General features: G+C 48.7%; 8 protein-coding genes across 8 annotated transcripts; 4 read left to right on the top strand and 4 right to left on the bottom strand.

Annotated features, from left to right (window-relative positions):
• Window positions 1-474: 474 nt before the first annotated feature.
• F5Y00DRAFT_260805 (uncharacterized protein) lies at window positions 475-2,457 on the bottom strand (the record flags this gene model as incomplete). Its single annotated transcript, XM_048011082.1, has 2 exons — window positions 475-1,394; window positions 1,539-2,457. 2 exons carry the CDS (start codon window positions 2,455-2,457, stop codon window positions 475-477), a joined length of 1,839 nt encoding a protein of 612 aa, XP_047866001.1.
• Window positions 2,458-4,875: 2,418 nt separating this feature from the next.
• Window positions 4,876-6,511, top strand: F5Y00DRAFT_39428 (WD40 repeat-like protein). Its single transcript, XM_048013605.1, has one exon. The coding sequence runs from the start codon at window positions 4,968-4,970 to the stop codon at window positions 6,288-6,290; it is 1,323 nt and encodes a 440-aa protein (XP_047866002.1). The 5' UTR covers window positions 4,876-4,967; the 3' UTR covers window positions 6,291-6,511.
• F5Y00DRAFT_39429 (uncharacterized protein) lies at window positions 6,512-8,261 on the bottom strand. The gene has a single exon (XM_048013606.1). It carries the CDS (start codon window positions 7,929-7,931, stop codon window positions 6,732-6,734), a length of 1,200 nt encoding a protein of 399 aa, XP_047866003.1. The 5' UTR covers window positions 7,932-8,261; the 3' UTR covers window positions 6,512-6,731.
• A 181-nt stretch (window positions 8,262-8,442) lies between these two features.
• Window positions 8,443-10,851, bottom strand: F5Y00DRAFT_39432 (uncharacterized protein). Its single transcript, XM_048013607.1, has 2 exons — window positions 10,514-10,851; window positions 8,443-10,459 (listed from the first exon to the last, which is right to left on the bottom strand). The coding sequence occupies exons 1-2, from the start codon at window positions 10,656-10,658 to the stop codon at window positions 8,655-8,657; spliced, it is 1,950 nt and encodes a 649-aa protein (XP_047866004.1). The 5' UTR covers window positions 10,659-10,851; the 3' UTR covers window positions 8,443-8,654.
• A 1,226-nt stretch (window positions 10,852-12,077) lies between these two features.
• On the top strand, window positions 12,078-15,831 carry F5Y00DRAFT_39439 (2-oxoglutarate dehydrogenase-like protein). Its single transcript, XM_048013608.1, has 2 exons — window positions 12,078-14,958; window positions 15,013-15,831. Exons 1-2 carry the CDS (start codon window positions 12,381-12,383, stop codon window positions 15,555-15,557), a joined length of 3,123 nt encoding a protein of 1,040 aa, XP_047866005.1. The 5' UTR covers window positions 12,078-12,380; the 3' UTR covers window positions 15,558-15,831.
• On the top strand, window positions 15,759-18,216 carry F5Y00DRAFT_268589 (uracil permease; the record flags this gene model as incomplete). Its single annotated transcript, XM_048012285.1, has 4 exons — window positions 15,759-16,342; window positions 16,440-16,606; window positions 16,772-17,254; window positions 17,323-18,216. The coding sequence occupies exons 1-4, from the start codon at window positions 16,207-16,209 to the stop codon at window positions 18,214-18,216; spliced, it is 1,680 nt and encodes a 559-aa protein (XP_047866006.1). The 5' UTR covers window positions 15,759-16,206.
• A 107-nt stretch (window positions 18,217-18,323) lies between these two features.
• On the bottom strand, window positions 18,324-19,301 carry F5Y00DRAFT_268591 (cytidine deaminase-like protein; the record flags this gene model as incomplete). Its single annotated transcript, XM_048012287.1, has 2 exons — window positions 18,324-18,908; window positions 18,989-19,301. 2 exons carry the CDS (start codon window positions 19,299-19,301, stop codon window positions 18,430-18,432), a joined length of 792 nt encoding a protein of 263 aa, XP_047866007.1. The 3' UTR covers window positions 18,324-18,429.
• Window positions 19,302-19,771: 470 nt separating this feature from the next.
• Window positions 19,772-21,192, top strand: F5Y00DRAFT_260812 (Clavaminate synthase-like protein; the record flags this gene model as incomplete). Its single annotated transcript, XM_048011083.1, has 5 exons — window positions 19,772-19,892; window positions 19,942-20,123; window positions 20,180-20,599; window positions 20,667-20,787; window positions 20,855-21,192. 5 exons carry the CDS (start codon window positions 19,772-19,774, stop codon window positions 21,190-21,192), a joined length of 1,182 nt encoding a protein of 393 aa, XP_047866008.1.
• Between the last annotated feature and the right edge of the window lie 13 nt (window positions 21,193-21,205).

Consider the following 21,205-nt stretch of genomic DNA (forward strand, 5'->3'; position numbering starts at 1 on the left):
ATCGGCAATAGATGTTCCATCAATTATATACGAATCATAGATATGTAGTATCACCTTTGTATATTCAATTGCACAAAGAAGACCTTTGTCTCAGACCTCGTACTTGGATGATTTCAACTGGGAATTATATCGTTTATCCCTCCTCAGTAATTACATACATACCTAACATGTGCATAACTACCTAGTAAATAGGGGTGATCCATACGAGGCAGCTTCTTTTCTCCACGTGCGCGCGTCTCGTCTGACGTACGTACATAGTATTCGAGGTAGCAGTAGTTATGCAACCAAATCCAACCAATCCAACCAATCGCTAGGTTAGCTTCTTTCTTATCGTCATTGCGGTCTCGGGGTAATAGTACCGACTACCTTTGGGGTTCGGATTACCTATTTAGTACATGCGATTAATTTTTGTTTAGTATAATGTTAGAATGTTAGCAACCACATGTTATCGTTAACTATACAGACGAGAAAAAGTTAAAGTCTATCAATACAAATAATGAATAGCTCGTCGACAAATGTAATCACTTCGTTGACTTTCTCGCGCTCTCCAGATAGAGACGTCCTAAAGCCAAAGCCTGCTCCAGCTTTGACCACCGTCACGTTGTCCGCGCTGATGGGGGATTTCGACGGAGCAAACGCACCGCCACCACTAACATCGTCGATCTGTATTATATCTACCTGGATCTCCTGTGACACCATGATGCCTCCGAAAGAGGAGGATTGCTGCACCACCGCTTTGTCAGATATCGTATCATTCCACGACTTGTGACGATCGGGGAAATCCTGATTGAATCGCTTCACCGGAGAATTGCAAACATCTGATTTAAAATTAGAAAATATTCGCATCAATTCCGTCGGTGTTGAGCAGCCATCTTCAATCATAGCATAGTCATTGGTTTTCGACCGTCTAAAACGACGCAATGAACCCAAGCGGTTCCGCCAGAATATGGCTCGCCCGGCTCGTTGATATGTTGCAAGTGGCTTATTGATCGACACTGCATTTACGGTCGGGGATAGTTCCCGATGCACGTACCGTGTAAATGCAGCGAGATGAGGTGAATTCTTATATGCCATCTGATGAATCTTGAAGAAATTTAAAGGTATGAATTCGCACCTGGGGTTACTGGCGCTGGCGTGAATCGGCATCATAATGCACAGAGCAATCATCGTGCAAGACTCTGAGCTTAACCCAGCTCGAGCTCTGCAAGGTACTTGGACCACCCTAGAAGTTAATACGGCTTCGTCGAAAACGGGGTCATCTACCCAAGCGCGAAGAGATTGGAGAGCGTCAGACAGCTGCGAAGCAAACAGTACCTCTCGAGGAGAGAGCCTCCTCAACGCGTTAAGATTTTGGAACAAAGCAGGAACATTCATTCTGTCAAGCCGACGAATAACTGTACATCAAAGTCAGTTGTGAAAGTGCGTGTACGGGGGGCAATGAGACAAAACAATACGCATTAGACATCGAACTTTCGATCAGGGCCGAGTCGACAATTGACTTAAGACTATTGACACAGAGAGGTGTTTGATATACGTACCATCCATCTGCCATGATTCTAAACGTTCAAGAGGCACTGGCATAGTAGGGAGCAAGTTCCGAGCGCCCTTTTTAACCACGATGTCGAAACCAAAACTTCCTACGCGAGCCTTGATGCCGAAGAAGCCAATATGTACGCCACGGTCCAACATAGCGCTCCCTTCGGCCAATATCGCCATGCTTCTTAGCTTCCCCTTGAGGTCCCTGCTCTTTATCTTCATACGAGATCCGATAATTCCACACGCCTGATGAGGCTCTGCAAACCGGAAGCCAGCGGCCTCCAGTCGATCTGCTTCATGAGAATGCTCGAGATGGCGGACCAAAAACATCAATGAGCCACATCCGTAATCCTGGTGTAGCCTGACCCGGAGGCTATGTGCCCTACTATATCCGCCATAGCCGCCTTTTTCTAGCAGGTTGGCAAGGCTGTAGTTGAGTTTATGAGGTAGCTCGTCAATCCCGGTGGCTAGAATTTCATCCCATAAGATACCCATGTCAACGAGCTTCTCTTTTAACTTGTCTGATAGATTCACGGCTGCGACGCAGAATAATTCACGAAATATGGTATCATAATTCTCGATTAGTTTGCCCTCATCGTCAACGAGACGGATATTGGTATCGCGGGTATCCTTGGGCAAACGCGCCAGGTGTTTAACCATGCCATCAACCATACCGACTACGCTATTCCAATTTCGAGAGACCTGGAACATCCAATGGAAAAGGGGATGAGAAATACCGAATGTGTCGCCTTGATTCTTTTCCACATAAGTGTCTGTAATCTTCTCGCTGGGCAGCGAGCCGTCTGGACTCACTAATATCCTCCCCGACTTATCGAACACCGCGGCCGCCAAGACAATTTGTTGGGCCTTGTTCGCATTTCGTCTCGTGGCGCGTGTTGCGAAAATGATGGATCCTGCCATGAAGAAAGCTGCGGGAATTAACAAGCATATGAAAATTATGATGACCTGACTCTGAGAGAGTTAAGGGTTGCCATTCGTATGTTTCAAGCAATAATTTGTACCAACAGCCGCAACCCAGTGCATTCCAGACACGGCACCAGCCAACAAATGTGCGGATAGCACACATTTTTGCCACGAATTCTTCCAGGACGCTCTACAGACGAAGAATAGTGATAGGGCCATGATACTATCAACCACAGCGATGACTGCTGCCCCCGCAATAAACACCTTATTATATATACAGTCATAGTTGGTGATAGAAGCGTTACCCAAGTATTGCATCCCACAAATACCACCAGCAAGTACGCCTCCGTAGCATATTCGCCATCCGGAGGCAACAGGGCGTTACTTGGCAACTACCAAGATGTCAATTTCAAAGGGGACCAGAGCTTTACAGGAGGTCTCACCATTGGGGCCAAACTTGCTTTTTGAATAGTGCAGTAGAAGCAAACGCAGAACCATAGGCATTGATAGCAAGTCTGGTATGACGGGACTTAAAAGGATGTCACAATTTGGCATATACGGCATAATACCACGGTATAGGAAGAGTTGCTAGATATTCTATAAGAAAGCTCTCATCATATGTCCAGAGCTGGCAATTTAAGACGCAGCAGCCTCAAGCGAGCATATTCTACCGAGTTCGCCGATTAGCAACACACGGAGAATGAGCAGGAACCAATGAAAAGACTATCAAGAACATACATAGTCCTACCGGTTACCTAGGTTCCACATATAACATGGTCTACGAGACGAGGTCTATTGTCTACGATGGACAGACACCTTAACCTAGGTACCTCATACGGAGATCTTGAAGGATTGGGGGCTGTAGGTTCTTTCCGTTGCATTATCCCCAGCCCTTACATACATTGTGCTACGATATCCTCTGATATTTCGCTACTAAGTATTCGGTAACTTAGCCTCAACGTTGAATTAACACTTTATCTCATCGGTAAGTAGCTACCTACTGCTTCTATTTATCTGCTACTTCTAATGATTCAACCCATATAGCTAGCCCTAGGTCACACGGCTTTCCTTGTCGCATATTAACACTTCACCTTGATTAGTCATTTTTATGCTCACCGTGAAAAGAAAAAGATAAGCACGCCACAGACGCCGGCGTTCACATTCGGTCGCTGACATTAAGCTATATTTTCCCCGGTTATTCAGCTAGTAATATAAGCCATTAGACGAAACCTGCTCTTGGTTTTATGTCGAATGCGAAAAAACGACGCCGTAATCGCTAACGAGCAATTACGCCTTATATATTATGCAACATTTTATCAACGCCGTCTAACTTGATCCCATGATACTCCGGACAATTTCCCTCAGGAGTACATGCTCAAGTTAGTCCCCGGATCAGTAATCTTCATACTATTTAGAAACGGAGACCGGCAACGAGTGGCTTGTCGATCACCTACCTTAGCGGATTAACCAGAAGGCTACCCCATCCCTACTTCCTAGAAAAGGAGGGGACGAGGCGTTACCCGCTACTCGTTTACACGGGGTTATCCGGTGAATCCGACATAGCCAATTACTGTTCGAGTCTCAGATACTTAGGACTAAGGGGTCTATATTAAATATGTAGCTCCGGTTGGCGTCACTTTCTTCAGAACAAGGTTTGAACAATTCGACTTTACTTTTGTCGAAATACGCCATATACATAGTACCAAAGTAGGGAGAAATTGTTACAAAATCAGGTGGTAATATAATACATTTAGGAACCAGTCATATGAGCAGGCCGAAACTTACCAAATTCTAACACGTCAAACGCGGCCTCCTAACAACGGCTCGGTCCTTGGACTCAACTAGGGATATGTCCTACAAGTAGAATAAGATGGTGTCTATGATAATATATGGAACATAAAGGAATCTATATGTATATATATAACCTCATTTCGAAAAACAATAGCTTGTATGTAAGGTCTACTAAACGAACTGGTGAACGTTAAACTTATATGATGTTTGTACATTACTGCACAAGTACCTTAAGCTATGAATATTACTAGACAGTTCCTACATATTAACACACGATGCTGTCGCCTATTACAAACTGTCTACTGTCTTTACAGGTAATAGCAATACTATTACTTAGTTCAAAACTTGAATAAATACTAGACAATTCACATGTAACTTCTTATAGTCGTAGTTTCGTGTAACTAAGCACACCTATAATACAAGTATGTATTATCGTACTCTCAAAGCCCCACTACGCCAAAAATGCAAAGCGTAACCCCACGTTGCCCCGCATACGTCAGTCTCTGCGATGCCGCTGTGATACTCGATTAGCACCGAGAATAATGATAATTCGTCCAATTTTCAACATCATCCGTCATTTTCGTGAGTCCCACGTCGCCGTTTACTTTTGTATACCCCATACAAAGCCTTTGATATTAGATTATTATCAATCGGAAGCAGCAATCGCAGATATTTAAATTCGAAGTTATACTACCCCAGCGCGAGTAGTACCGAAAATGGCGCCTCCAGAGTCCGCCAATCTTCTGGCGGCCCTGCCCCCCTTCAAACCCGACCTATACCAGCGCGCCTGGCAATCGATACCGCACCCAACCCTCCCCCTCCTAGCCACCGCGCACCAGAAGTCCGTCACCGTCTTTTCGCTCTCGACCCTCTCCGCCCACAGCGCCCTGACCAACGGCCACGACCGCTCCGTGCGCTCCACAACCTGGAAGCCGAACCTGCCGCCTCACAAGCTGTGCTTGGTAACAGGGAGCTTCGATTCCACAGCGGGGCTGTGGCGCTGGAACGACGAGGCCAAAGGAGACTTGGAAGTCGACGTTACAGAGGAGGATAGTGATGATGATGATAAGAAGGAGAAGGAATGGGACTTAATTGTTATCCTAGACGGCCAGGACTCGGAAGTCAAATCCGTCTCGTTTTCGCCCACGGGACAGTTCCTCGCGACGTGTAGCCGGGACAAATCCGTCTGGATATGGGAAGACGTAGGCACGAACGAGGAAGACGACGAGTGGGAAACGGTCGCCGTTCTCAGCGAGCACGAAGGCGATGTCAAAGCCGTAGCGTGGTGTCCGGAGACCAATAGAAGCGGGCGCGGGCGGTATAGCAGCGACGTGCTAGCGAGCGCGAGCTACGATAACACGGTGCGGATATGGCGGGAGGAGTCTGAGCAGGAGTGGGTGTGTGTTGCGGTGCTTGAGGGCCACGAGGGAACTGTCTGGGGCGTGCAGTGGGAGCCGAAACCACGAGGGGAGAAGTTCCCGCGGATTATGACGTGGAGCGCTGATCGCACCGTGAGGATATGGACGCTCAAGGAGGAGGAAGACGAGGAGGAGGCGCCGCAGCATGCGTGGGGGAGTCTGGGAGGGATACCGAATACTATGCGAAGGGCGCTGAAGGAGGAGTGGGAGTGTACTGCTGTGCTCCCTACGGCGCACACGCGAGATATATACTCGGCGTCATGGAGCCCTGGGTCCGGTATGGTTGCAAGCACCGGCAGTGATGGCGTTATTGCTGTATACCGCGAGGACGAGGAGGGAGCCACGAACGGGGTCCACGCTACGGATGACGAGGCGGCTGCTGAGTTAGATGGGGATGTCCAGATGACGAACGGCCATACGGAAAACAACAAGCCTCAAGAATCTCGAAGATGGAAGCTAATATCGACGACCCCTAATGCCCATGGCGCATATGAGGTCAACCATATCACCTGGTGCAAGCGCTACGATCAGGGGTGCGCACCCGAGAGGAGAGGCATCGAAGAGATGTTAGTTTCGACTGGAGACGACGGCATCGTTCGACCGTGGCAAATTATACAATAATTAACCCAGAGGGTCTTGTTATAATACATCACTCAAACTGTATATAACGTCGAGGGAATCTTGGCCCTTTGTTCGGGCCGAGCTTCTCGCTATATAGGACGAGCTGTCACATTGCCGTCCGTCGCTCGATTTGCTTAGGTTAAGGTACATTAGGTAGACAGGGAAGCCCAATGCGACGAGCAATCTGCCAGAAATCAAGACGCGACAATGATTAGCCATTGCTCTCTTAGGAGAATGCGATGAACCTACAAAAACCGTACAATGCTTATTCAAGGGGGGATAAAAATAAAGAGAAAAAAGGCCTTGGGGCGGACGCCGTCTAAGTTCCGTTCTAATACCTCCGGTCTAATACCCCGTAACTCCTTATTTTCCCTGCGTCAACGCCTCATTATCCTCGAGGGGACGTATAGACAAACAGACAAACCAGCATATTACATCACCTCATATAAATGCGCCCGGATACACGTTTAAGTGATACTCGCAGCAGCACAGGATATACCCAACCTTCCGCCACGCACACCTCGAGCACCAATCCGCCCCGCGCCGCTTGCCTCGTCCAAGGCCAGTCACCGTCGAGAGAAGACTCCAGTGCTGATCCGCCGGTCGCCTGCAAGCCTTGCAGACCCAGGGCGTAGGGCGTCTGGAATGAGGACGAGCCTGCGACGGTCGTAGGACTGGGCGTGTGCCCGAGTTGCTCTGGGCGGTCCTGTCGGCAAACGACAGCTCTATCGCCGCGTACTCCTGCTCTTGTTCTGCTGTCAGGGGTATCTCTCTGTAGTGTTTTGGGCCTGGGATGTTGTGTGGTGGATATCCGGGTCTCTGGGGGTATGCGTGGATGTCGACTGTTTCGACGACCGGGGGTGAGTGCCGTTTGCTGGTGTTGCGAAGACGGGGAATTCTAACGCCGCTTTCACTGCTGCTACTGGTGCCGGCACTGACGGCGGCAGGTTCGGGATTTTCACCGCTCTTGCTACTACCGGGTTGGCCGTCACTACTGGTGTTAGTTGTAGCGGGAGTGGTGTGCAGATGAGGCAGATCGCTAAAAGTAAACGATGGCTGCCGGCGTAGTTGGCGCCTCGGTGGCGACTCAGTACGACTTCTACGACTCCTGATGGTGCTCGCGTTGGACTCTTTGTGTTTCAGCAGAGACGAGATATCTGACGTTGACACGGTACTAGCCCCGCCGCCATTACTGCGCAACGTCGTTCTGCTGCGCTGCTCGGCAATAGGTGCAAGCTCGGTGCCATGGCCATACAGGAACGGCGTCTCGAAGGCCGCGATCTGCGAGAGCGGAGACTCCGAGTTGGGGTCTATAGGCGCGGGGCACGGCGCCGGCGGAGTGGCGGGCCTAGCTGCTACCGGAGACGCCGCACTTGAAAACGGCGTCGAGGCTTGACGAGGAGATTTCGTACTGCTGCTCGATTCCGATACCAAGGTTGCATCGTGGATTGAAGCGTGTGAACTAGGAATACCCTCGGAGGAGTCCTTGTGATCCCATTTGGGATGAAGAGGGCGCTGTTCCGGGGCGCTTTTGGTGCTAAGGTTGGATCTATTGGAGAGGGGGATCCGGGATTTGGTAGATAAGTGGCGTCTTTTGAAGAGGGTACGTTTGGGAGAGGAGGTGGTACTGGTATTGTCCATGTTATTTGTTATATGCTAGTGTTTAGTGTTGATACTTTTTGCAATGATTTATCTAGTATCAAGATGATGATGGTGCAAGTAAAATCTACGCCGACTTTCTGAGGGCTAGAGCAGAGAGCAGAGCACTTCTGAATGATGAGATGCTGTGATAGGAAGATGTAGATGTAAGTTGGACCGATTCTAAGATTAGTAGGTATCTTTTGCTCACGCGACATTAATCGGTACTTGAAGTCATCTGGTGCCTATAGGTATCTTTTAAGGTTGCGCCTGCTGTTTCTTCGTTATGTCGTCGTGGTTACCATCACCGCTTTACCCGCTTGGGGGGAAGGCGTATAAACTTTAATACATGTAAGAAGTAGCCATCAAAGGGAAGTCCCTTCTACATAATCTAGTTCTCGGTCTACATCTTAGCAGGGCAATTAAAATCGGTCAATTACTTACTTAATGTACCTACCTACTTTCACCGACTATAAGAAAAAACGAAGTCGAATTGCATATTTTTATGGAACCGTCTTAATTGTACATTGTAAAAAAACATGTTATTAATCCGTCGTTTAAAAGACTGCCCAGTTGGTATCATACTATCATACTATAGGTAATTACGGAGGCTAAGCCCGTTACGAGAGCGTGTTTCATGCAATCCCTTTTCCCCATCTAACCCAAATTGAATGCCCCAATGCCTCTAGGTAGGTACCAGGTAACCAGGTAAGGTATGCAATTCTCTCACCGCTCCGTGCTGACCTGGATGCCCTCGGCAGCCAGTGCTCTTTGATAATCGGCTATAGCCTTATCTAGAGATTGTATCGTGGGCTCCATGAGCTTAAGAACCGCTTCCTTACCGCCACGAACAGACTTAGAATTGAACTTGATCTTTCTCTTGGTCTGTTCGTAAATTCGTATAATTTCATCCTTTCTCTTCTTGATTTGCGCTTCTCGTGCCGTCTCGGCTTCTGCCGCAACTGCGTCTATCCTTTCTTTAGATCGCTTAAGAGCTTCGGCCAGATATCCAAGCTCGATAGCCCGGTCAGGGTCACCAGATAAGAATGTCGACCAGAATTGATGCAGGAACTCTATGGTAGTTGCGTGGGTTAAACTGCAAGAATGGGCGATATCTGCAGGTAACCCCATGGGCGAAGCTTCATCTGAGTCGTGACCGAATAATTGAGAGCGCCTCTGCCCCATACTCTCGAGGATTTGTTTCTGTGCACTCTTTCGCGACGCTCGCGACCCTACATGAGGAACCTTCTCTCCCTCATCTTCGCTGTCGCTGTCTTCATTGATACCTAATGAAGCGTGAAGATCGACTCCTCCAGCACTATACGTGTTCAGGCTTCTCACATCGCCTTGTACACCCTTGAGCACTTCCGATGGGTTCTGCTTTGCGTATACCGCTGCCGTCTCGGAGATGGTGCCGGTTTCGTTCGAGGAGAAAAACCTGCTTTGTTCTTTGATGTTTAGAATTATGCGGTTCTCTTCAACATCCCCCCGTAGATCGCGTAGTGCGAGTTCTCGATAACTGTCTTCATCTAACTCTGCTTGCTGAGTAGAGTCATTTTCGAACGATACGACAGTAGTTAGTAACTTTTCGCTGATGCTATTTAAAGTTTGAATGATTGGTACATCTTTTCTTCCCCTTGGTCGCATCTCGATATCCTTCCGGTTGCCGCTCCTGAAACCACCCTGGTTCTCTTCGTTGCCTTCTATATCAATGATGTGAGGCACGTGCTGCGCTAGGAACTTGCTGTTGAAGGCCTTGATATCATCATACTCATCATATTTATCGAATATTTTGTCAGGTGGCTCTAAATCCGTGACGCGTTCTCCCCTTAGCTTTTTTGATAGCTTACTCAGGAAGAACCTCATCCAAAACTTATCCTGCTCTAGGGGCGGCACGTTCTCATTGTAGATGCGTTTGACGAGAGGGTGCTGGCTGAATATCATCTGCATCTGCTCGACGCTAAACTTCAGCTTTAATTCACTGGGTTTATCTGGATCTGTGCTCTGCTGTACGGTAGGCCGCACTTGAGCTAAAACATTGTAGGGTCCTTTCTTCTGGCTATTCTCGATGGCATGGGCTCGAAGTAAGTTGATTCTCGCAGTCCAGAATTGCGTGTTAAATGTAGCATCTGATATGGAATCGGGCTTCATCTTGCGACCTTCCATGTACATCTGAGAAAGGTTGCGATCCGCCTTCATAAGTGATTGCTGTAGCGCAATGTCGCTCTTTAAAGCATCGTCGTCGAATAGACGCGCTGCTGCCGACTTGGATACAGCGGTATTAGCGAATGCCATAGACGCTGAGCCGCTACCCCCGGTAGATGTTGTAGCTGCTCGCGGGACACTAGGGTCGTTATTCTTGGCCTCGGCAAGAATTTTGGATAAGAGATCTCTGATAGCATTGGCTTCTGCCCTTGGATCTGAGGGGGAGTTGAAATGGAAGAGGTAGGCCACCGGTTCAGCATCCTCTGAGGGTTTATCAAATATCTTGAGCATGACCTTGGCAGCGGTATCTGGGGTTTGTTGTAGATCTAGGTAGAAAATGATAAGTAATTATGAATTATGATTGTTGAGAGAAGACTTACTGGTGATATTCGATATCTTTAGAGATACCGTCGGTGCGCCATCTGGTGCAGAGTTCGGGGTCCAGATGACATTTTTTCGGTCCGGGGTGAGGGTGAGTATGCCGTCTTTTTTCTTGTAGGCAGCACCACCTGTCTGGATTGCCATCGTGTAGGTACAACGAGATAATGAGGACGACAAAGAAGGACTGCTATCTCGAAAAGAAAAAAAAAAAAACCCGGTTAACTGCAGGATACAGTTGCCTCTAAGGACGCCAACTAGATCCTCACCCGGCCTTTTAGATGTGTCGGTTTTGTGATGTAGTACTTATGGTATTCCGTTTTAAAATTAATTACTTGATAGATACCTCCGAATGAGAAGTGATATGATCAAGAGGTGTCTAAAATTTAGGATGGTAATACTACAACACATCCATATGGCAAGGCTCCTGTACTATGTAGGCGCTTGTCTTTGGGCCAACCCTGAGATTTCTTGAGTATATTACGTCTTTGTTGTTAAAGAAGTAGGTGAGTTGAGATTCCGCTGAGGTTAACCTTAAGATGAAGAGCTCAAGTGCTTGCCGTAGACAAAACGGACTGTTCCAACGAAGGGCTGTTTACATGTACTTTTGTACCTAGATGTACTCACATTTGAGGCTGAGTACCCCACATGATAACGAAAGCCACACTTAGCATGGCTCAAATCGTGAAGATACATTGCACTTAGATATCCTGGTATAAATAAGCATTTCAATTGGACAAAATAGGTTAGTATCTCGATGTGTACAGCTCAGTAACCAAGATGCCAAGGGGTACCTAATGTACTTCACCAGGTCATGAGCGCATTCCACGTTGATAGTGGGGTTTGCTTAAGGGATATGACACTTAGGTACGTATGACACTATGACACTATCCAAATAATTACCTAAACACTTAACACTCCCGTTATGGAACCCGTAAAAATTTAGGAGTTATAGAAATGCGGTAAAGACACCGCTTGTACTAGAGATATTTGTTTCCATAATTGTTTCGATGATACCTGTTTCGGGGTCAATAGTCGAAGTCGTTTCGGCACGTCATCATAGAAGCTAGCTGAGCCAACTGCCGTCTCGTCCTGTGACACACATTGCGTGGATTAATCAGTGCCTTAATAGCAAGCAAGCCTTGCGGACAGGATATATGCTGTGTGATTGTTGTACCTATAATAAAAATATGTGTCATATCGTATAAGCGCAAAAAAAGAGCTATTTGAGCGATTAAAAAAGCCTCGATTGTAGAATCTGTATAAGTGTTAAAAAGGCCTACCATTGCCTCGGTGGTTTTTAGGAATTTTTTTGCGGCAAGAATCGGGCCTTTCTACCGAATTAAAACGTCAAGATTAAAGCCGTCGCCCTAAACCAGCCTAACCCAACTGTGTTCCAGAAGCCGAATTTAGCCTGTAAATACAAATTTAACGCTTAAATGCATGTAGCGATAGCCGAACAATATGGGTTATAAACATCTATAATATTGTTTAATCGTATAATCGGCATTGCCGGGTCTTCTTGGCTCCTAGATCTGCGACCGGGTGACGACAGGGGCAGGGGCAGTCGCAGTCGCTACGTTTTTCATTTTCTCCAAACTTGGGGAGCATATGACCCTTTCCTAAGTCTACCTATTCCAGTTTCTCTCCTCCAGCACCTCAACTCACTAAAGGTACTGTTCAAACCTAGACTTACTCCGCCGCTCCTTAATCTCTTCTCGAGATCATAGCATCTCGTCCTTTGGTAGGAGTTTAATAAAGTCGTTTTCTGGGGTTTTTACATGCCCGAGTAGACAACAAGTTTATCATTTTGTTCTCTTATACAGACCTAATACATTTTTATAGCTGTCGAAGCATCAGCCTGGCGCCATGCTGAGTAGCACCCTCCGATCTTCGAGCAGCCAGCTTCTTAGAGCTAGCTGCCGCACCTCGAAATGTATCTCCCAATCCTCGAGATGTTTCTCCCTTAGCGCCGCTCGTCGTCCTCTCGCCATCGCCGCCCAGAAGAGGTATTCCTCTACTACGACGTTGGCACCCTCTCCTAATGACAACTTCCTATCCGGTAACACTGCCAACTACATCGATGAGATGTATATGCAGTGGAAAGAGGATCCGGAGAGCGTCCATGTGTCATGGCAGGTCTACTTTAAAAACATGGAGAGTGGCAACATGCCCATCCACCAAGCTTTCACCCCTCCTCCCACTCTCGTTCCCAATGCGACTGGCGGTGTTGGGCCAGCCGTGGGCGTGGGAGTCGGGCAGGGCTCTGACGTTATGAACCATTTGAAAGTCCAGCTTCTAGTTCGCGCGTACCAGGCTCGTGGCCACCACAAGGCCGATATCGACCCTCTTGGTATCCGTAATGAACCGAAAGGTTCTTCGAATACCAAGATTAAGGAGTTATCCCTCGACCACTACCAATTTACCGAAAAGGATCTCGATAAGGAGTTCACCCTGGGCCCGGGTATCCTCCCGCGCTTCAAGCGAGAAGGTCGGGACAAGATGACTCTGCGCGAGATCATTGGTGCTTGCGAGAAAATCTACTGCGGGTCCTATGGTGTCGAGTTTATTCACATTCCTGATAGGGCTAAATGCGACTGGCTGAGGGAGCGCATCGAAGTTCCCCAACCCTTCAAGTATTCGATTGACGAGAAGCGCCGAATTCTCGACCGTCTAATCTGGAGTTCCAGCTTCGAATCCTTCTTGGCTACCAAATATCCCAATGATAAGCGATTCGGTTTGGAGGGTTGCGAGACCCTCGTACCCGGAATGAAGGCGCTCATCGACCGAAGTGTCGACTATGGCGTTAAAGATATAGTTATCGGAATGCCTCATCGTGGTCGTCTTAATGTGCTCAGCAACGTCGTCCGCAAGCCGAACGAGTCTATTTTCAGCGAGTTCGCAGGTACCGCTGGTGCTGAAGACGAAGGGTCAGGAGATGTCAAATACCATTTGGGTATGAACTTCGAGCGTCCTACGCCGTCTGGCAAGCGCGTACAGCTTTCTCTCGTGGCCAACCCCTCTCATCTTGAAGCCGAAGACCCAGTCGTTCTAGGAAAGACCAGAGCTATCCAGCATTACAACAATGATGAGGCGACGCATCGAACTGCTATGGGCGTGTTGTTACACGGTGACGCTGCTTTCGCTGCCCAGGGTATCGTATATGAATGTCTTGGTTTCCACTCCCTCCCTGCCTTCTCAACTGGTGGAACAATCCACTTGGTCGTCAACAACCAGATTGGTTTCACCACTGACCCCCGATTCGCTCGCTCGACCGCGTATTGTACAGATATCGCCAAGGCTATCGATGCGCCCGTCTTCCACGTGAATGCCGACGATGTTGAAGCCGTGAACTTTGTTTGTCAATTAGCCGCCGATTGGCGCGCCGAGTTCCAATCTGATGTCGTTATCGATCTCATCTGCTACCGCAAGCACGGTCACAATGAGACAGACCAACCCTCCTTCACTCAACCCCTAATGTATAAGCGCATCAGCGAAAAGGAACCTCAAATCAACATTTACGTAGAGAAGTTGCTCAAGGACGGTACTTTCACGAAAGGAGATGTTGAGGAGCACAAGCAATGGGTCTGGAGTATGCTAGAGGAAAGTTTCGCCAAGTCTAAAGATTATCAGCCAACTTCCAAGGAGTGGACTACCTCCGCTTGGAACGGCTTCAAGTCCCCCAAGGAGTTAGCGTCTGAGGTTCTACCGCACATGCCGACCAGCGTGGATCACAAGACTCTGGAGCACATCGGTAAGGTCATTGGCTCTGCTCCCGAAGACTTCCATCTTCATCGCAACCTGAAGCGTATCCTACAAAACCGCACGAAGTCAGTACTCGAGGGTAAGAACATTGACTGGTCGACCGCCGAAGCTCTCGCCTTCGGTTCGCTCGTCACCGAAGGCCACCATGTTCGTATTTCCGGCCAAGACGTAGAGAGAGGTACCTTCTCGCAACGACATGCCGTCTTCCACGACCAAGAAAACGAGAGAACATACACCCCCCTACAGCACGTCAGCAAGGATCAAGGCAAGTTTGTTATCTCTAACTCGTCCTTGAGTGAGTACGGCGCCTTAGGTTTCGAGTACGGTTACTCGCTATCGTCGCCAAATGCATTGGTCATGTGGGAGGCTCAATTCGGCGACTTTGCCAACAACGCGCAATGTATCATTGACCAGTTTATCGCCTCTGGCGAAGTGAAGTGGATGCAGCGAACCGGTCTAGTCATGTCTCTCCCCCACGGCTATGACGGACAAGGCCCCGAGCATTCTTCTGGGCGTATGGAACGATATCTACAACTCAGCAACGAGGACCCGCGCGTATACCCGTCCAAGGAAAAGCTCGAGCGCCAGCACCAAGATTGTAACATGCAGATTGCGTACATGACTACGCCTGCTAACCTGTTCCACATTCTTCGCCGACAGATGCACCGACAATTCCGAAAGCGTAAGTTATCCACATGATATCTACTATGGTGTATATAATTGCTAATTGTTGTAGCCCTTATCATCTTCTTCTCCAAGTCGCTACTACGACACCCTCTAGCCCGTTCCAACATCGAGGAATTCACTGGTCCTGATGCTCATTTCCAGTGGATTATTCCCGACCCTGAACACGAAGCTGGTAGCATCAAGCCCCCCGAGGAAATCGAACGAGTCATCCTCTGCACCGGTCAGGTGTGGGCGGCGCTTCACAAATACCGCGCCGACAACAAGATCGACAATGTTGCAATTACCCGAATTGAGCAGCTCAACCCCTTCCCTTGGGAGCAACTTAAGGAGAACCTAGACACGTACAAGAACGCCAAGACCATTGTCTGGGCTCAGGAAGAGCCCCTCAATGCTGGCGGCTGGAGCTTTACCCAACCGCGTATCGAAACTCTCCTGAACGAAACCGAATTCCACGACCGCAAGCACGTCATGTACGCGGGCCGAAACCCGTCGGCATCGGTTGCCACTGGTCTGAAGGCTGTTCATAAGAAGGAAGAAGAGGAGTTGTTAGAGGCGGCGTTCACAGTGACGCAGGATAAGCTAAAGGGCGAGTAGACGGAAAGGAAACCAAAAAGTAAAGCATTGACATGAGGACGGGGCGAGCATTGTTATTTTCATGTTTTTGTATTTTATCTTGTGTATAAGGCGGCCTCGGGGACCACAATTGAGGCTACATAGACGGGCGGTTGCTAATGGGTTTCCAAGTACCGTATTCCAAGTACCGTAATGGATGATTTTGAACCTTCAAGCCATATGTCTGTGCTGTGTGATCATTATCCGCCGCCGAGCGTAGCAGCCGTATACCTACCTATGTAGGATGCACACTATCTATTTCCCGTGCGGAGAAGAAGCATCTATCGGACCGGGATGTTCGAAGAAGGTGAATGGAAGCTTTGCCGAGTATATGTATAGGTAGGTAGGTAGGTAGGTATCATAGCCAAAGAGCTGGGGTAATGATAAGCACCTTGTTTCTCAACCCCGATTTGCCAATGACAGCAACTTGCTTTATCTTGGATATCACATATCAGCCCTGTGACGAAATTCAGTTAGTACCAACAAATAAACTCCAATGATACCAGCCATCATTGTCTTGGAACAAGATTTATATGGTTGTTTTTCTAAGATTCAGATATATCAAGGGGTTTCCGCTAATGTAGATGGTCGCACAAGCACTCCTTAAATTCCTCTCAACGCGACCATAGCGATGGATTCCTTCACCTTTCGACAGCGAGGCCATGCTATTAAGGAGAAGACACAGGCTCGACTGACGGACTGGCATAGCTGGAAATTGCCCAAGCAGACCAGCAGTATTGCCCCGGCTCATATATGGACGAATGCCGGTGCGTCTTTCTTTTTTTCTTTTTTTTTCTTTTTTTAATTATATTCGGCTGTCGTCGGGTTCTTGCTATTACTAACAGCCGCTGGCCTGTATAATAGACCAAGATCCGGTCCCAGAGGAGAAGCAGACTTGGACCAAGTGGGCGTTCATTGGCTATTGGTACTCGGACTTGGTGACTGTGTCGACATGGACTGCTGCCAGTGCTATAATGACAACCGGCTTGACGGCTACTGATGCTGTTCTTATCGTTCTTGTTGCGGCTATAGTATGTGCCTATATTCTAAGATATTTCCTCAAGCCCCTTATACCCCTCTATCTTATTCAAAAGAACTCTTATTCAAGACTGCAAGCCCTTGGAAGAGTTAGGTCTACTCACTCAACACTACGCTGATATAAATCGTACTTGTAAATGTTAACTTGACTACCGCAGTGCAATGCGATCCCAACGGTCTTAAATGGTGCCATCGGCGCTGACTTGCACATCCCGTTCCCTATTGCTTGCCGAGCTAGCTACGGTTACTGGCTAAGTTACTTCTGCGTCGTGACGAGGGCTATAATAGCACTCTTCTGGTTCGGCGTCCAGAGTGCCAACGGAGGGACCTGTGTGACCGCTATCATCACCGCCATCTGGCCGAGTTACGCGAGACTCCCTAACGCACTACCCAAGTCGGCGGGTACCACGAGCCAGGGGCTGCTGAGCTACTTCATATACTGGTGTATCCAGTTCCCCTTACTCATGATCCCGTCGCACAAGCTGCAGCATCTGTTCTGGGTCAAGACGGTATTAGTCACGCCGATGGCACTGGCGATGGTTATCTGGATCACCGTAGTAGCCGGCGGTCAGGGCGATTTCTTCTACGCGCCGGCTACGGTGTCTGGGTCTACTCGAGCATGGCTATGGCTATCGAATCTAGTACGCAGACACTCTAGTCCCCCAAACTCCAGATCTTCGATGTGTCTCATCCCGCTAACTACCCCCAGACCAGCGTAACAGGCGGCTACTCCACCCTCGCAGTCAACATCCCCGACTTCTCACGCTTCAGCAAGACGCGCGGCGCACAGCTCTGGCAACTCCCCTTCATCCCCATCTTCAAAACCCTCGTCGGCCTCTTCGGCATCATCTCCGCCAGCGCCTCGAAAAAGGTATACGGGACCGTGTACTGGTCCCCGCTGGAAATCATCGGCCAGTGGCAAGGTTCGCCAGGCGGGAGGGCAGCGGCCTTCTTCGCCGCGGCGATCTGGCTGCTCGCGCAGATCTCGGTGAACATCAGCGCGAACGGCATCTCCTTCGCCAACGACGTCACGTCCCTCGCGCCCAAGTGGTTCAATATCCGCCGAGGCGTGGTGCTGGTCTCGTTGCTGGGCGGCTGGGCTTTGTGTCCGTGGATTATCATCTCGTCGGCTGCGGCTTTCTTGAATTTCATGAGCGCGTACGCGATTTTTATGGCGCCGATTGCGGGCGTTCTGGCCTGTGATTATTGGGCTGTTAAGAAGCGGCGATACGACGTCCCGGCTCTGTACGATCCTGACGGCATATACCGGTATAATAAATGGGGTGTCAACTGGCGCGCTCTGATCCCGACGCTGGCTGTTATTGTGCCGCTTCTCCCGGCTTTGGCGAAGAAGGTTACGCCGCAGAACGTGGATGTTAGTCAGGGGCTCGTGAACCTGTTTACGTTTAACTGGCTGTATGGGTTCTTCGTGTCAGTTGTTATGTACTACGCTCTGAACTACTTCTTCCCGCACGAGACTACGTTGATACCGAATATGATACCTGGAGTTGTTCCGGTTCTACACGCGGTAGATGCGGATGTGGAAAGCGGTTCGGCTCAGGATGAGAAGATGAGGGGGGAGGTGAAAGCAGAGCAGGCCTAGGTCTGCTTCAATTTAAAATCAAGGAGTGGCATTAATGTATAGGTATGCATTGCCTTGTTTATAAATATAGGGGATATATAAGAGTGCTCGTATACCTATACTCCAGAAAATAGTCAGGAGCAAAAAACTCCCCTATTAACCCGCGTCTATAATAACGGACGTATGAAGCTATTTTCCTATCATCCTAGTAATGCCAACTCAGTAGTAATTGGTTTACACCAAACGCCCAGATCCCCCTATGCCAGCCAATATAGAGCTACGACGCAACCTAACCACTATAGCAGTCTGATTCACAGCGTTCGCCTCACAACGTCCCCCCACCCGCGAGCATCCCCGAGGGCACGGGTACTCGGGATCATTCTGCCACGCGAACAGCGGATCCGTCTCGTTTGTCAGGACATCAGCAATCAGAGTACTCGAACTCGGTAGACCCGACGACCGCCGGAACACCTCCGCGGACGGGATCTCGATCTGGTCCCAACCGCTCTCCACAAGCGTGCCGATTGACGTGCCATACACATACTCCCTGAACCCAGCAAATCGCACCGCAGACGCGCACATCGAGCAGCTCTCGGCGTTGGTATATAGCGATAAGTCCGCGAAGGCGGCGAGTGCCTCTTTGGGAGATAGTTTGTAAGGGCCTGAGGGGTTCGTTAAGATTTGTGTGCAGTTGTTGATAGCTGCGATCTCTCCTGCAGTCCTTTCTGTGAGCCTTATTATGCATACTACAATAAGAAGGGATATATATATGTACATGATTGTATATACGTACCATGAAGCGTCGGGTTTCCAGTTGCGCTCCTACTGTTGACGCCTGTGCAGACGAGCTCCCCGAGTCCCGAATTAGCAGTATGGTTCACGATCACGGTCCCGAACGGAGCTTTGGGACAAGGATGGCCGAGAGCGAGGTTGGCTTGGCGCATCCAGTAAACTCTCGTGCTGAATGGGATGCCATTGGTAGATGTCGGTTCGTCGATAAGTGTCTGCTCGTGGTCTACTCTCGGATAGGAGTGATCATGCCCTAGACAGAGGCCTAGGAAACCAGGATAGACGAAAGCAGCTTGGATGATTGATAGCAGCCGCATCGTGTCTTATTATAAAATATAGTTGCTAATAAAGTTTAGAATTTGCCTGGTCTATCGTCATCTAGAAGAGCCATAGGTGTTTATATATTTGCGTATGCGTGTATGTATGATGTATGATGTATGTGTGTCATGAACATAATTTACACCCAGTCACCAAGTTACCAACTATCTATATCCCAGCAATGACGATATGCTATAGAAGGGAAGATATCGTTACTGTTCCCTGTTACGGATTATTACACTTTGATCTTCGTTGGAGACCCCTGGTCTGCCTGTTGATACCGTATGCGGTGCCCCGTATCAACGGCCATTTCCGATAGATAGCCCATGCATATTGGTGATAGAGCGAATCAACGATAATAGACTATATTAATCATTATCCTCTCGCTAGGTGATTGTTTTCTCAGGATAATGACTTTCTCATAATATAAAATAATCAAACTAGTACATAAAATTAGAAAGACTTCATAATGTCACCCAGCGCTACTATTCCAGGGGCGACCTTCACGGTCACGCCGATGAAGAAATCTTCCAACGATAAACATGACTATGGTGCAATCGTCAGTGATATAGACCTGAATGATATCAATGGTAAACGCCAACTCCACCAAGTCATGAGTCGGTCGTTTAACAGAGTCAGATGTCGATGTCCGCCACTTGGCAGATGCTATCTGGACCCATAAAGTAGTCGTGGTCAAGGGACAGAAAGACCTCGCGCCTATAAAGCAGTGGGAGCTTGTGACGCGCTTCGATCCCAATGCGCCACAAGTTCACTCTCACGGCGATTTGAAGACTTTCAACAGCAAAGGAGGATTGCTCTCCGTAAGTAGCCTCAAGATACTGCGGCATGAGCAGAACAAATCCTAAGAGAAAATAAGAAACACCGCGAAGTAGTAGGAATCCCAGGCGCCGAGAACGTCCGCCTGATCGGGAAAGGCTTCCAAGGCGAAGACCACTACGGCATCAAGAACAAGAACATTACCAAACCGCTCTCCCACGACTGGCATGACAAGGAGCTTCCACAAGACGAGTTCGAGAAAGGGAATACCCGGTTCCAACGATGGCACATGGACGCGCCGCTCTACGGGAGGGATCCGGCGTGGTTTACGACCCTGCGCTGTATAAAGCGGCCCACCGAGCCTCAAGTCAACATTCGATGGGATGACGGGTCCGGCCTCAGCATGAAGGCAGAGCCGGGCCTCACGGCGTTTATTAGTAATGTCCAGATGTACGAGATGATGACGGAGGATGAGAAGAAGATGGCAGATCACAGCTGGGTCGAATATGCACCTCATCCGGTAAGTGGATTGTCCTATACTTACCTACGAATACTTGAACGGCTAGTAATTGCTGGAAATAAAACAGTATATGTGGATAGGCAATTGTAAGGGGAATTCCAACGGACTTGGTCTCGTTAGCCAGGGTAAAGAGAAGCTGCTCGAGGATCTAGATGACTTCGACCCGAAGGATGTAAAAACATATCCCAGTACGTATCAAGGACATGCCTAACCCCAAACCCCCTAATTAAAAAGTAGTCATTAATCCCGTTACAGTGGTTTGGGTCAACCCCGTAACAGGCGAGAAAGCCTTCCAAGTCCACGGGATTTGCGCAAGGAAGTTCTTCATCCGCTCGTCCTCGACAGAAGAACCGAGGATAATCGAGGATCTCGTGGAAATCAGAAAGCTGTTGAAGACTATCCAAGAAAGAGTACTGAAGCCGGAGTATATCTTGATTCCGAGTTTAGAAGAAGGGGATATTGTCATGTGGGCAAACTATCAGATGTTTCACACGGCAATCGACTATCCTGACTCATTCGGTCCACGAACTATGCATCAAGCCAATATCGCCTCATCGGCTGGACCGGTGGGCCCGGTTTCAATTCCGGTTTAGACGTGAGGTTTGA

The sequence above is a fragment of the Daldinia vernicosa genome, assembly GCF_022497035.1.
Source record: "Daldinia vernicosa strain CBS 139.73 unplaced genomic scaffold F5Y00scaffold_16, whole genome shotgun sequence".
Classification (NCBI taxonomy): domain Eukaryota; kingdom Fungi; phylum Ascomycota; class Sordariomycetes; order Xylariales; family Hypoxylaceae; genus Daldinia; species Daldinia vernicosa.